This window comes from Bufo gargarizans, chromosome 1 (assembly GCF_014858855.1).
Source record: "Bufo gargarizans isolate SCDJY-AF-19 chromosome 1, ASM1485885v1, whole genome shotgun sequence".
Taxonomy (NCBI): Eukaryota; Metazoa; Chordata; class Amphibia; order Anura; family Bufonidae; genus Bufo; species Bufo gargarizans.
In genome coordinates, this window is record NC_058080.1 from 430,674,535 (window position 1) to 430,690,431 (window position 15,897).

Genomic DNA, 15,897 nt, shown 5'->3' on the forward strand with positions numbered 1-15,897 from the left:
ACAGTATAAACGCTGGAAATGCGTGTATATCCCACCCAGATACCTCAGTTGGGTGATATAACTGAAATCCAGAAAGCTGCAGTGGTTTCAGCAAAGTGTAGTTTGCTGAGACAGTTTTGTCTAGATGTTCTGGGGTGGATTCCATGTGGACTGGGGGACAGGTTTGGTAGTGGGATCTGCCAGTCCACACCCTACCACTACATGTATTGCCTTTTGCTGGAGGTGATCGTAGGTGAGGCCTGCTGCTGTAATCAAGGAGGGATAAAACAACCCCCTGTGTATGACTTGGGAGGGAGAAGGGCTAAGGAAGCCTGAGAGGGCTGAGGAGCCACAAGGCTTTGTAAAGCCTGAAGTTTGGGGGGCCCAGCGACGCCTATGGAAAGAGGGTTGCACGGTCAGAGTAGGGAGGACTTCTGGACCATCTCCCCCCAAGGGTGCTGGTGTGGTCACAGACTAGAGGCTGATGGATCGTATATGGCTGAGGAATCCGGATCTAATCTCTTGTGTGAACGCTCTCTATAGGTGAGGTAGAGACAACACGTGTATTTGGTAGAGCCCAGACGGGCAGGTGTTTATTTTCGATGTTTATGTGTGTGATGGTGCTGAAGTGCCAAAATAAAGCACCTTTGGAACTTGAAACCCGTTGTCAGAGGAGAAGTCTGTGATTGCAACCCCATGAGAGAGAGCGATCCCTTACAATATATATATTTATACATAAAATCAGACAGCTGATTAGTGAAATGAAAAAAATATGAAAAATTAAAGATAAAAACAGAAAAGTTTTTTCTTCTCCTTTTAGGCCCAGAGGTAGAAGATGACTTGGCACAAGGTTACATTGTGGCGGCTGCAGTTGGTGGAGTAGTCTTACTGCTGCTGATAATAGCGATTGGAGCTTTACTAATAATGTTCTTCAGAAAGTAAGTCTGGCGCCCATATTTTTATTTCAGCCAATGACAGTCCTTGGGCTGAAACTGGAGAGGTTCCTTGAATGTCCTTGAATCTGTAGGTGCAACCGAGTAAACACTTTGGTCATTGATAGAGATGAGCGAATCGAATCCCACGAAGTGGAATTCTATCCGAATTTCAGGATAACTTCAATTCGCCTAGAAGCCGAATTTCTTTGTGCTTTGTGTCAGCGAATCGATTTATCCTTAAATAGCATAAAAAACTAAAAAATTCAAACTTACCACCTCCATTTGCTCGCAACGGGCTGCCGGCCTCCATCTTGCTTGAAGATCTTGCCCAAAATCACGTGCAGCGTGAGATTACATCACCCCGCCAGCCGGCGTGATGACATAATCTCGGTCCGCATGGGATTTCAGCCGAGATCTTCAAGCAAGATTGTGGCGACCGGCCCGTCGCGAGCAAATGGAGGTGGTAAGTTTGATGTAATTGTTTTTTTTTAATTGTTAATTTTACACAGTTTTTAAACTATACATGATGGCGGCATCTGAGGGGTACAATAACAGGGGGCGGCGCTATCGCAGCTTCCTGTCACTGCACCCGCTACTTACAAAACAATGCGCTTTGTGACAAAGTAATTCGTCACAAAGCAAATATTATTTTTTTTTTATTCGGCAAAACAGCCGAATTGAATTTTGAAGAAATTCTCTCATCTCTAGTCATTGACTATTTTCTATAGTTAAAAAATACAAAAACATTATTGGTGACCACAGTGTTATCGCTATGTCACAGGGTACACATAATAACGTTAAAGTGTACATAAACATTAAACTAAGATGCTTTCAAAGTGTTAGAAATACCCTAAAAATATTTTCATATTACACTTTATTTATTGATTTTCTAATTGTACCACAAAAAGAGTCCCCCCACCAAAAGGCATGCTTCCTGAAGCGCTATTGGCTGCAGCACATACAATATCCATGCACTGCAGCCTTGTATGCAGTGTACAGATTCTAATTTGTACAATATACCTGTATGCTGCAGTGAGCTCTGTCCCCCCAAGAGTGCGCTCATTGCTCCTGCCTGTGCCCTCCGCTGAAAGCTCTGCCATGTACAATAATATCATAGCGGCGTGTACAGGCAGGAGCAGCCATGTGCTGGGCAGAGTTCCTGCCTGTTCTCATTGCGCTCTTCTGAAACCCCTGCATAGAACATTGCTGCAGGGTATCTATGGCAGAGCCACAGGCAGGAGCAACAAAGTGCAGGGGTAGATTGTTCATAGGCCTTACAGGGAAATTTCCTGGTGGGCCAATGCCCAGGGGGACGCCTGAGCCCTCTTCATGGCTGGCCAGTGGAAGTTTTTGGGGATGTATTTTGTGATGGACTGTGGTATTTGGCTCTTTTGGAGGTGGTGTAATGTGCCGCAATATGGTATTGCTGGCCCAGTCTACTTGTGTTGGCCCTGCCTTCAATTTGGACCCAACTAAAAAACAGGGCCACTTTTAGTATTTTTTTCAGGAAGTGCAAACTTCAGGGTCCTAATTTTATGGTAAATTTAGCAAATGAATAAATAAATAAGAAATCGAATAATAACAAATAAATAATAATAAATAAAAAAATTGTGGTATTTCTAGCACATAGAATATTATTTATTTATTTTTTATTACTAGTAGGGTTTAAACCAGGATTTACAGGTGGTGTTTTTGTTCCAGATTTTATTAATTGTAACATTATTTATGTATGATTGACTTTAGGGATGAGCGAATAAAACATCTGAAGTCGATTTGCTTAAAACTGTGTTTCAATACTGTACGGAACGAGCGCGCCGTACAGTATTAGAATGTATTGGCTACGATGAGCCAAAGTTATTACTTCGGGAAGTCTCGCGAGACTTTGCATAATGAACTTCAGAAATTGATTTATACTGTAAAATCCATTTCCCAAACTTGTGTTCAATTCCAAGGCACCACTTGGAACCGAACCCGAGTTCGGGAAATGTTTTCTTACAGTTTAAATCAATTTCTGAAGTTATTATGCGAAGTCTCGCGAGATTTCTTGAAGTAATAACTTCTGCTCATCGTAGCCAATACATTCTAATACTGTACGGCGCGCTCGTTCCATACAGTATTGAAACAAAGTTTTATGGGAATCGACTTCGGATATTTCATCCGAAGTCGATTCGTTTATCCCTAATTGACTTTTTTTTATATTCTTTTAATAATATGTATTTACTCCTGTTCAGGGAAAAACATCAAAATATGAATGAGAACCTGAAAGACACGAGTGTGAAAGATGCAGATGCAATGTACTGCAATCCAGAATGTATAAAGCATGTAAGTGCACACGATAAATATACAAACCATTCTACCATTGTCCTTGTATGAGTTGCCAAAAGAATTGGGGAAATTGTACTTATACTATATAGAGAACAGTACTGGACCACACGTCTTAGGGCTCGTTTACACGAACGTGTGATGCCCGTTGCTGTATTGCTGATTGCATTTGCGAAACACGGGCACCGTTCCGTGGCCATTCCGCATCACGGATGCCGACCCATTCATTTCAATCAGTCCGCAAATCCGGAGATGTGGAACGGTGCGGAACGGAAGAACGGAAGGGAGCCCTACGGAAGCACTACATAGTGCTTTCTGGGGTTCCGTTACGTGCTTCCGCACCGCAAAAAAAGATAGAACTTGCTCTGTATTTTTGCGGAACGGAAGGATCGCGGATTCCCATGCGCCTGCCCCATGACGTTCGTGTGAACGAGCCCTTAATCATTTAATTCAATATGATTCATTAAGTGCCGTTGCCACAGGCGTAAAACATCCAGCCCCTTACCATGCAATATACCATTACAACAGTCCAAACGAAAAGCAAAGTCCAGCTTAGTCTCGCAGAGGTAAAATCGATACTTTATTAACGCGGTATAAAAATACATCCAGGAAAACCAATCTTAGTCTACATGTTTCGGGCTACTTAGAATGTGAGCCCTTACTCCTGACATAGTAAGATAGAAATGAATGCAGCAGATATAGTGGACTCCCACCTGAGCTCTTGATTGGGTCATCACATGTCCTAAACTCCATGCTGCCATTCACATGTGTCAATCTTCAAATAAATAAGCAGTTTACATTGTATTAAAAACATAGCATTATTCAGCCATATATCGGAGATGGAGAGCATGTTCTACAGATTTATTATCTTACAATTGCAGGATTAAATCCAATCTGTTATTGAGTCCCTCAGGGTGGCGGGTGCGCAGCTGAAATATCCAGAAGGATCCCCTATTTAGGAGTTTTCTCCTGTGATCGCTTCCTCTCGTGGGTACTTTAAACCTCTCAATGCCTTGAATCAACATGCCGGATGTGTCCCCATCATGGAAAACCGCAAAGTGCAAGCTCGCCGCAGACTCTCCGCGGCTTCCATGATGCTTACGTATTCTCACCTTGATGGAATTTGTAGTGCAGCCTACATATTGTAAGCTGCAAATTCGACACATGATTAGATATACTGCATAAGGGCTCGTTCACACAAACTTTTTTTGCGTTCCGTTATTAGGGCCTTTTTTGGGTTCCATATACGGAACCATTCATTTCAATGGTTCTGCCTAAAAAACAGAATGTACTTCGTATGCATTCCGTTTCCGTATTTCTGTTTTTACGTTCCGTGGAAAGATAGAACATGTCCTATTATTGCCCGCAAATCATGTTCCGTGGCTCCATTCAAGTCAATGGGTCCGCAGAAAAAACGGAATACACACGGAAATGAATCAGTATGTCTTCCATATCCGTTCCATTTTTGCGGAAACATCTATTGAAAATGTTATGCCCAGCCCAAACGGAAAAACGGAACAGAAACGGAAACAAAAAACGAAACAATGGATCCGTGAAAAACGGACCGCAAAACACTGAAAAAGCCATACGGTCGTGTGAACTAGGCCTAAGCGGTATTGCAGTTGAGATAAGATTTCACTGGGAAGACTTTAAAGTCCTAGCTGCCACGGTATGGTCACAGCATATACATTTGTTATGTCCACATTTTTAGCTGCCCTTTGTCTTTAACCAATTAGGTTGGGATGTCTTTCTATCCTGAAAGAGGCTTGGACTAACATGGGTAGCTACTGTGGGGGCTCTGCGGGCCACGCATCTTACACCCCCCCTGCTATTTTTGCCCACTGTTTATCGAATGTCAGGACCGGAAATCTTATCTCTAATGCAATACCACTTATGCAGTATATCTAATCACAGGTCGAATTTGCAGCTTACAATATGTAGGCTGCACTACAAATTCCATCAAGGTGAGAATACGTAAGCATCATGGAAGCCGCGGAGAGTCTGCGGCGAGCTTGCACTTTGTGGTTTTCCATGATGGGGACACATCCGGCATGTTGATTCAAGGCATTGAGAAGGTTAAAGTACCCACGAGAGGAGGCGATCACAGGAAAAAACTCCTGAATAGGGAGTCCTTCTGGATATTTCAGCTGAGCACCCGCCACCCTGAGGGACTCAATAACGGATTGGATTTAATCCTGCAATTGTAAGATAAAAAATAAATCTTTAGAACATGCTTTCCATCTCCGATATATGGCTGAATAATGCTATGTTTTTAATACAATGTAAACTGCTTTTTTTATTTGAAGATTGACACATGTGAATGGCAGCATGGAGTTTAGGACATGTGAGGACCCAATCAAGAGCACAGGTGGGAGTCCACTATATCTGCTGCATTCATTTGTATCTTACTATGTCAGGCGTAAGGGCTCACATTCTAAGTAGCCCGAAACATGTTGGCTAAGATTGGATTTCCTGGATGTATTTTTATACCGCGTCAATAAAGTATTGATTTTACCTCTGCGAGACTAAGGTGGATTTTGCTTTTCGTTTGGATTTCAAGTTACCCACATCCAGGTGCGGTCTTTTCCGTGCTCAGAGCAGAGAAGGAGCAAGTGAGAGCAGCTTTTTTTCTCAATTGTTATACCATTACAACAGTATATAACATCCAGCCACTAGCCATGCAGTCTGCCACTACCACAGGTGTATTTAATCCAGCCTCTAGCCATGCAGTCTACCATTACAACAGTATATAACATCCAGCCCTAGCCATGCAGTTTGCCATTACAACGGGTGCATAACATCCAGCCCTAGAAATACAGTTTGCCATTACAACGGGTGTATAACATCCGGCCCTAGCCATGCAGTTTGCCATTACAACAGGTGTATAACATCCAGCCCTAGTCATGCCGTCTACCATTACCACAGCTGTATAACACCCAGCCCCTAGGCAAGCAGTCTGCATTTCCATTTATTTGTGAAATAATGGCCCATTGTAAAGAGCTGAAATGTCTTCCCTTATAGATATTCCACCATCACCTGTGAGTGGTATTATTGTAAAGTGGAAAGAACCACAACAACTCAGCCATGAAGTTGAGACCACGTAAAGTTCCAGAACGGGTCCCCAAGTGCCCAGGAGCATAGTGCAGGAATGTCACCAACGCTTTGCTGACTCCATAAACGCAGAGTCCAAACCTCCTTTTGCATTAACTTCAGCACAACAACTGTGCTGTCCCAGAAGCCTTATGACATGGGTTTCCATGGCTTCTGCATGCAACCCTTCTATCACCAAGCACCAGGGCCGGTGCAAGGATTTTTGTCAACACGAGCGAATCTACATTTTGGCGCCCCCCCATCATTTCACATTCTGCCCCTCATGATTCATGTCCATTTCTTGCCCCCCCCATCATTTCACATTTCTGCCCCTCATGATTCGTATCCATTTCTCCCGCCCCCATCATTTCACATTTCTGCCCCTCATGATTCATGTCCATTTCTTGCCCCCCCCCCATCATTTCACATTTCTGCCCCTCATGATTAATATCCATTTCTTGCCCCCCCCCATGTGCCAATATCATAGTGCCATCCTCTCCCCCTGCCCCCTAGTGTGCCAGTATCAAGTGCCTCTCTCCTCCCCCCTCCATGTGCCAGTATCATGGTGCCAAACATCCCCCCCCCCTACCCCATGACAGTAAAGTAACAGTCCGGTATTTAAAAAGAAAACAAAAAATTTTTTATACTTACCTCCATGTTAGCGATGCAGGCCTCTTCCTGTTGTTGAAGATTTGGTGCTCGTAATCTTATTTAGCCTCTCTTTCATAAGAGTTTGTGATGGGATTTGAACCCATGACCTTCTGTATCAAAGGCAAAGCATTTACCCACACAGCTATGAAAGCTGTAAAGCCAGTAACTTAAAAAAATATATATAAGACTTCTACTGTAGATAACTTTGATACCTAGGGTACAACCATACACATGACAGTTGCCCCAACACACCCAGCTCTGCTACATCCATACACAGTGTGCTGGGGCAGCTGCCATGTGTATGTACACTAGGTATCAAAGTTATCTACAGTAGAAGTCTTTATTTTTTTAAAGCAACTAGCTATACAGTGTGGGTAAATGCCTTGCCTCTTATGTGAAAGGTCGCGAGTTTGAATCCCAGGAGAAACTTTTCTGAAAGACAAATGAGATTTAAATACACCAGGGTCTTGTAGCTCAGAGTGTGTGTTGCTGCGTGCCGCTCTGTGACTGAGAGAGTGAGTGAGGGCTGCTCGGCACACAGGCTCAGCGAGGTAAATGTAAGTTAGCAAGTTAATTGTTTGCTGCCCTCCCCTTCTCTGCATCCTCAAGCAGTCGCTTGGGCTGCCTTATGATAGAGCCAGTCCTGCCAAGCACAATGACAAGCATTGTATGGAATGGTGTAAAGCACACTGCCACTGAATACTGGAAATGTGTTCTGTGGAGTGCCCTATCAAACTTCTCCATCTGGCCATCTGATGAACGGGTCTGGGTTTGGTGAATGCCAGGAGAACATTGCCTGACTGTATTGTGCCAACTATAAAGTTTGGTGGAAAAGGGATGATGGGTGTTTTTTCAGATGTCAACCTCTGCTCCTAATTTCCTGTGAAAGGACATTTTGAACAATTGTATGGTTCCAACTTTTGTGGAAAAGTTTAGGGAAGTCTCTTTTTGTTCCAGCAAGACTGTGCCCCAGTGGACAAAACATGTTCCATAGATGCATGGTTAGGGGAAGTGGAATACCTTGACTGGTCTGCGTATGCATCTAACCTCAACCCTATTGAAAAAGCTTTACCAGTGTAAGCTGTTTTGGCTGCAAATGGGAGATCAATTACATGTCAATCAAATGGATTTAGATGGGATGTTATAAAATCTCCATCTGATTTCTGTTATACAGGAGTCCAGTCCTGCATAACAGGAACCAGACGGATCTGTTATGCTGCCCATAGACATCTATTATGACAGAATGCAAAACAGAATGCCTCTCAAAGGCTTCCGTGGTGCATTCCGTCTTCCAACAGAATTACCAAAGAACCTGAAACCCAAACCTGAATTTGAAAATAGCGAGTTCGCTCATCCCTAATTGTAAGCTATCGCGAGCTGGGCCCTTACTGCCTTAGGCTAGTTTCACACTAGCGGCAGGGTACTCTTGCCGGAACAGCCTGTCGGATCCGTCCTGCCGGTAGTTCACGTGTGCCCTGGACTGCCGCTCCAGCCCTATTGACTATAATGGGGGCGGGAGCGGAGTTCCGGAGGCGGCACGGCAGCGCACGGCGAGAGGTAGCTGGACTAAAAGTACTGCATGCAGTACTTTTAGTCTGGCTGCCTCTCGCCGTGCGCTGCCGTGCCGCCGCCAGAAAACCGCATGAAAGTACAAGGCAGGGATGGCTGTTTAAGGGAAATAATGGCAGCTAGAAATCTTTCAGCAAGGCTGAGCACACGCTATCAGCTCCCTAAAGGTATCAGACTAGACAAAATGGTATAGCAGCAACTGCACCTCTAGCAACTTGGCCAGGTGGGAATTCAGCTTGAGAACCATCAGATTGCTGGAAGTGTAGAGTTTTTTCCCGGCAACTCATTCCGTTACTAATGGCTGATAATGCAGCAGAGAAAGAGTGTGAACGGGAGGAGCAAAAAAGAATGATGATGCAGAGCTAGAGGCAGCCAAACATGGCTTAGCTCTGGCACATTTTGGGCCTAAGCGACCCACGGTGTCAGCTGCATCACCAGATCCTTAAACACTATGTACACTCTTTTGGGGCCATTTTTTTTAATTATTGCATTATACTCATTATGAGGTAAAAATCTTTTTTTAAATTGGTCTTTATTAAAAATATGGAGTCCTTTTATTTTTACAGAGCTGAGATGCTCTATTAGTGCAGTAGCATCCTGGCTGCCATGGTAACCGATCGGAGCCCCAGCAATTAAACTGGGACTCCGATCGGAACTGCCGCTCCGCTACCACCAATGATGGGGAGCCCCAGAGATTAAACTATGGGAACGCCTCTGTGTTAGAATATACTGTCGGATCTGAGTTTTCACAATCTAAATCAAATCCGATGGTATATTTTAACTTGAAGAGTCCCCATCACCATGAGAACACCTCTATGTTAGAATATACCATCGGATTTGAGTTAGATCGTAAAAACTCAGATCCGACAGTATATTCTAACACAGAGGCATTCCCATAGTGATGGGGATGCTTCAAGTTAGAATATACTAAGAACTGTGGGCATAACGGCCCCCTGCTGCCTGGCAGCACCTGATCTCTTACAGGGGGCTGTGATGTGCACAATTAACCCCTCAGGTGCCGCACCTGAAGAGATTGGGTGCTGCCAGGCAGCAGGGGCCAGACCCCCTCCCTCCTCAGTATTAAAATCATTGGTGGCCAGTGTGGCCCCCCTCCCTCCCTCCCCAGTTTTAACATCATTGGTGGCCAGTGCGGTCCCCCCCTCCCTATTAAAATCATTGGTGGCCAGTGCGGACCCCCCCACCCACCCCCTATTAAAATCATTGGTGGCTAGTGCGGCCCCCCCACCCCCACCCACCCCCTATTAAAATCATTGGTGTCCAGCATGGCCTCCCCTCTCCCCCCTAATTAAAATCATTGGTGGCAGCAGAGCAGGAGTCCCAGTTTAATCGCTAGGGCTCCGATCGGTTACCATGCCAGCTAGGACGCTACTACAGTCCTGGCTGCCATGGTTACTTAGCACTTTTAGCAGCATTAGGCCCCATGCACACTGCCGTGTTTCACAGCCGTGTGCGGGCCGTGGAACCGCGGCCTGGATCCCTCCTGAGAGCAGGAGCGCACGGCGTCACTGGTTGCTATGACGCCGTGCGCTCCCTGCTGCCGGCACAGTACAGTAATACACTGGTATGATCTATACAAGTGTATTACTGTACTGTGCCGGCAGCACGGAGCGCACGGCGTCATAGCAACCAGTGACGCCGTGCGCTCCTGCTCTCAGGAGGGATCCAGGCCGCGGTTCCACGGCCCGCACACGGCTGTGAAACACGGCAGTGTGCATGGGGCCTTATACTTACATGCGCTGTCTGTGGCCGGCGCTCCTCCTACTGGTAAGTGAAAGGTCTGTGCGGTGCATTGCTTATAGCACAGATCTGTCACTTACCAGTAGGAGGAGCGCCCCGCCGGCCACAGACAGCGCACTTAAGTATAATGCTGCTAAAATTGCTACATAACCATGGCCGCCAGGACTGCAGTAGCGTCCTGGCTGCCATGGTAACCGATCAGAGCCCCAGCGATTACACTGGGACTCCGATCGGAACTGTCGCTCCGCTGCCACCAATGATGGGGGGGGGTTGTTAACCTGTGTCCACTGCCACCAATGATTTTAATTATGGGTGGGGGGGAGGGGGGGAGGCCGCACTGGACACCAATGATTTTAACAGGGGGGGGGCGCACTAACCACCAATGATTTTAATAGGGGGGATGGGGGGCCGCACTGGCCACCAATGATTTTAATACTGGGGAGGGAGTGGGGTCTGGCCCCTGCTGCCTCTTACAGGGGGGCTGAGATCCGCACAATTAACCCCTCAGGTTCGACATCTGAGGGGTTAATTGTGCGGATTACAGCCCCCTGTAAGAGATCGGGTGCTGCCAGGCAGCAGGGGGCAGTTATGTACACAGTTCTTAGTATATTCTAACTTGAAGCGTCGTGATCGTGAAAACTCAGATCTGAAAAAGCTAATACTATTATTTTCCGTTATAACCATGTTATAACGGAAAATAATAAAGTGAAGTTCGGGTCCCCATTGACTTCAATGGGGTTTGGGTCCAAGTTCGGTTCAAGTTCGGGTCCCGAACCCGAACTTTTTTTTAAAGTTCGGCCGAACTCCCTGAACCTGAACATCTAGGTGTTCGTTCAACTCTATACAAGAATAAAACTACTGATATACTGATCCTATGTACAAGAATATAACTACTATAATACTGCTTCTATGTGCAAGAGTATAACTACTATAATACTGCTCCTATGTACAAGAATATAACTACTATAATACTGCCTCCTATGTACAAGAATATAACTACTATAATACTGCTCCTATGTACAAGAATACAACTACTATAATACTGCCTCCTATGTACAAGAATATAACTACTATAATACTGCTCCTATGTACAAGAATACAACTACTATAATACTGCCTCCTATGTACAAGAATATAACTACTATAATACTGCTTCTATGTGCAAGAGTATAACTACTATAATACTGCTCCTATGTACAAGAATATAACTACTATAATACTGCCTCCTATGTACAAGAATATAACTACTATAATACTGCTTCTATATGCAAGAGTATAACTACTATAATACTGCCTCCTATGTACAAGAATATAACTACTATAATACTGCTCCTATGTACAAGAATACAACTACTATAATACTGCCTCCTATGTACAAGAATATAACTACTATAATACTGCCTCCTATGTACAAGAATATAACTACTATAATACTGCTCCTATGTACAAGAATATAATTACTTAACACACCCACTGTGTAATCGTCTGTACGTCATGTAAAAGTACCTTGAGGCACAGTAAATCTATTAGTAAAGTAATGGATTGACTATGAATGTCGCAGTAGTTGAATAAGATGCATGTTTCAATTACACTCAACCTGCAGTCTCTCTATGCTCTCCCTACAGTCTCAGAAAACTCTCCCTACACTGTCCCTATTCAATTTTCTGTCCAGCAACACTGTCCCTAGCGCAAGAGCACTTGCCACATCTCTCCTTGTGCTCAACTCACAGTGAAATTGTGGAGACTGCGCGGGATGAGGTTTTTATAGGGCTGTGACATCACAGGTGGATGGCTAACAACAGATTGGTCAGATGCACGGCATTAAGGGTGTTCTTATTTTGATGGGCTTCTTACTTTTACTGTGTAACATGGCCGGCTCCACCATTTTAGAAAAACAAAATATTTGTTACCACGAAGCACAAGTAAAACCCTGACTGTAATACCACTTCTATGGAGAAGAATATAATTACCATAGTATATACACTGCCTGTCCAAAAAAAAAGTCGCCACCTGGATTTAACTAAGCAAATAGTTCTGAGCCTCCTATTAGATAATTACTGCATGGGCGATTATCTTTCAGCTGGCAGTAAGTTATTTAACCCCAACTGGTGCAATGAGTTGCTTCTCATTTCTTAAACAACCATGTCGAAAGACACATCTCGTGGTCGTGGAAAAGATGTTAGTCTGTTTGAGAAGGGTCAAATCATTGGCATCAAGCAGAGAAAACATCTAAGGAGATTGCAGAAACTACTAAAATTGGGTTAAGAACTGTCCAACGCATTATTAAAAACTGGAAGGATAGTGGGGACCCATCGTATTCGAGGAAGAAATGTGGCGGGAAAAAAATCCTGAATGATCGTGATCGGCGATCACTTAAACGTTTGGTGAAATCAAATCGAAGAAAAACAACAGTAGAACTCAGGGCTATGTTTAATAGTGAAAGTAAGAGCATTTCCACACGCACAATGCGAAGAGAACTCAAGGGATTGTTACTGAACAGCTTTGTAGCCGTAAGAAAACCACTAATCAGTGAGGCAAACCAGAAAAAAAGGCTTCAATTTGCTAGGGAGCATAAAGATTGGACTCTGGAGCAATGGAAGAAGGTCATGTGGTCTGATGAGTCCAGATTTACCCTGTTCCAGAGTGATGGGCGCATCAGGGTAAGAAGAGAGGCAGATGAAGTGATGCCCCCATCCTGCCTAGTGCCTACTGTACAAGCCTGTGGGGGCAGTGCTATGATCTGGGGTTGCTGCAGTTGGTCAGGTCTAGGTTCAGCAACAGTATGTGCTCCAAGAATGAGGTCAGCTGACTACCTGAACATACTGAATGACCAGGTTATTCCATCAATGGATTTTTTCTTCCCTGATGGCACGGTCATATTCCAAGATGACAATGCCAGGATTCATCGGGCTCAAGTTGTGAAAAAGTGGTTCAGGGAGCATGAGATATCATTTTCACACACGGATTGGCCACCACAGAGTCCAGACCTTAACCCCATTGAGAATCTTTGGGATGTGCTGGAGAAGGCTTTGCTCAGCGGTCAGACTCTACCATCATCAATGCAAGATCTTGGTGAAAAATTGATGCAACACTGGATGGAAATAAATCTTGTGGGATTGCAGAAGATTATCGAAACAATGCCACAGCGAATGCGTGCCGTAATCAAAGCTAAAGGCGGTCCACCAAAATATTAAAGTGTGTGACCTTTTTTTTTGGGTGGCGACTTTTTTTGGGGATGGGCAGTGTATTTCACTTATGCAGAAAATAGATCTTGCCTAAATATATACTGTTTTACAATTGGCTGTTTTTGATGTATGTAAATTGTTTCTCTTCTCTGATATCTATGAGATAAGTAACGACTGTTGGGTCTTTTCTCCTTATCTAGAATGTTGTTCCTCCAGAAGACACCGCGCAAAAAGATCTTCAATCTTCTCAAGGAGGTGACGTAGTATATATGAATTATGGCGATGTGCAGTATGCAAGCGTTCAGTTCTCCAAAGTGAAACCAAAGGTGGTCGCCTCTGAAGACACAACGACAGAATACTCAGAAATAAATACAACACAAAATAATTACTGAACTAAAGGAACTTATTCAAAGGGCATAAATGAGGTATTCCCCGAAATACAGTGTGCCTGCTTCCAGCTAGAGCAGAGATTCCGTTTGCTGCCCATAGTCTTGTATATGGCCACCTAGTAAAAATTGTATTGTTTCTCTCACCCGCTTTCATCTTGATTACTGTATTATGGTCATCCACAAAGCCCTCCACAGTGCTGCACCATCCTATATTTCCTTCTTCATCTCGGTCTACCACCATCCCCGCGTTTTCCATTCTTCCAGCAATCTAAGACCAGCCTCTACAATATTCAACCCCTTCCCCCATCAGGGGCATTTTGGGAAATTATATTTGTTCTGGTCTCCTGGACTATTAAAAAAAAAGCAACTGACCTAATGTTGTAGTTGGGTCCAAACTGGCAGCAAGTGGGGCCAACATAAGGCAGCATCAACAAACTGTTATAATAGTTATATTACAATGTGCAAATAATACATCCTCTACTATGTCACAAAATTGTCACATATTCAAGTCACTAAGTTGTCATATAGTGCAAAAATAGTATGCTGTAATTGTCTGTTACTTTACAATGCTGAAAAACTGTGTCAGGCAGCATTTACAGAATGTAATGCAATAAAAAAGTGATACGGAGCAAAAGGCCACGCAACTCAAATAATCCCTCCATATCAAATGCAAATAATGTCACCATACAATAAAAAAGAGAACATGTCCAAGAAAACCGCAGCGCTTCAAAGGCTTGAATAAAATTCAGTGAAAACCAGACATGTGATGGGCGTTTTTTTAACAGCCACCACACGTCGGTTTTAAGACCAGTAGTAGTCTATTCACACGGCAGTTTTTTTGATGGTCAATGAACAACTGTTGTGTGCTTGTAGCCTATAAGTTTATTCACCCATGTCTCAGCTTGGCTGATACATGGGTGAATACATTCTTGCATTTTTATTCAAGCCATTGGAGTGCTGCCGTTTCCTTGGATATTGTTTGCCTTCCTTGATGCCTGTTCGGGATCAAGAACTTTGGCACCCAGTTTCATTTGGTATTTTGGAGAGTGCTGCCTGTTTTTCCATTGCCATGGATTTTTTTAAATCTTTTATTTTTAATAGTTTTATTATTATTAATATTATTTGTGACAAACTCCCCTCTTTTGAGGTTGCCACGAGTGCTTGGAGAGGACTACTTGCCAGCCTCTTACCATGTGATTACGGTCCCATGTTGTATGCACCTGTTTTATGCAATAGCGGCATAGTTATATAAGTTCATGTATTTTTCTGTATTTTGAATTTTATTGTATGTTATTTGAGGGTACCTAGATAACTAATTTTAGTGTATTCGTGTAGTCTGAGTGCCATTCACCTAATAATATGCACTCAGACTTGAGCTATCTGGGGATATGTTAAATGTCTGTGTTTGCTGTAAGGGTTGTGACATTGTATGTTTAAATGGTGATTTCTGTCCTGTTGTCTCCACATGTGTATTGGCGATTTCCCTTTGTCCTGAGAGATAATTGAATTGCTCCTCGGGTGTCTCCAGGGCAGAGAGGAGGAAACCATGATGCATTGTGGGGATGTATTGTGTCTGTGTATCCTGAATTGCTGCATATCTGTCCTGTGTCACAGTCTTCCTTCTGGTCCCCTAGGGGAGTGTCCACCAGATGGGGACCTGCATAAATACGGGCGGGTAGCCCTCAATAAAGAGTTCCTGTTTTACCCTTTACCATGTTGAGGCTGGTGTTTGGGTAACTGATCGACACTGGGGGATTGCTATACGCTGGAGATTTGCTATACTCCCCTGGCATAACTAATAGCTCTTGTAAGAGCTGTTCCTGCTCTCTGGATGTAGGAGAGGTTCACCCACTGGAGCCTGGAGCCTTGTTGTAGGTCCAGGGTGGGTAGGGGACGTTGAGACCTCAACCACACTTCGGCGGTTCATGGGTTCTGCAGCGCTTACGGTGTCAAGTGGAGTGCTTGGAGTCCTCGGAAAGCACAAGGAGCATCTATCGACGGAGGTACCCGGTCGGGGTG

The 15,897-nt window shown here is 44.1% G+C and overlaps 1 protein-coding gene across 2 annotated transcripts in view; it reads left to right on the forward strand.

Annotated features, from left to right (window-relative positions):
* LOC122921690 (sialic acid-binding Ig-like lectin 14) overlaps positions 1-15,308 on the forward strand; it is a 116,198-nt gene extending 100,890 nt beyond the window's left edge. Inside the window, exons 7-9 of one of the 2 annotated variants that reach the window (XR_006387056.1) lie at positions 800-920; positions 3,148-3,236; positions 13,690-13,713. Coding sequence is in view for 1 of the 2 variants with exons in the window: in XM_044271863.1 (XP_044127798.1) it covers positions 800-917; positions 3,146-3,236; positions 13,690-13,881 (401 nt within the window). In the remaining variant the exon portion in view is untranslated. Of the gene's footprint in view, positions 1-799; positions 921-3,145; positions 3,237-13,689 lie in introns of both variants that reach the window. The other variant, XM_044271863.1, reaches the window with a different exon arrangement.
* The last annotated feature ends 589 nt before the right edge of the window (positions 15,309-15,897 follow it).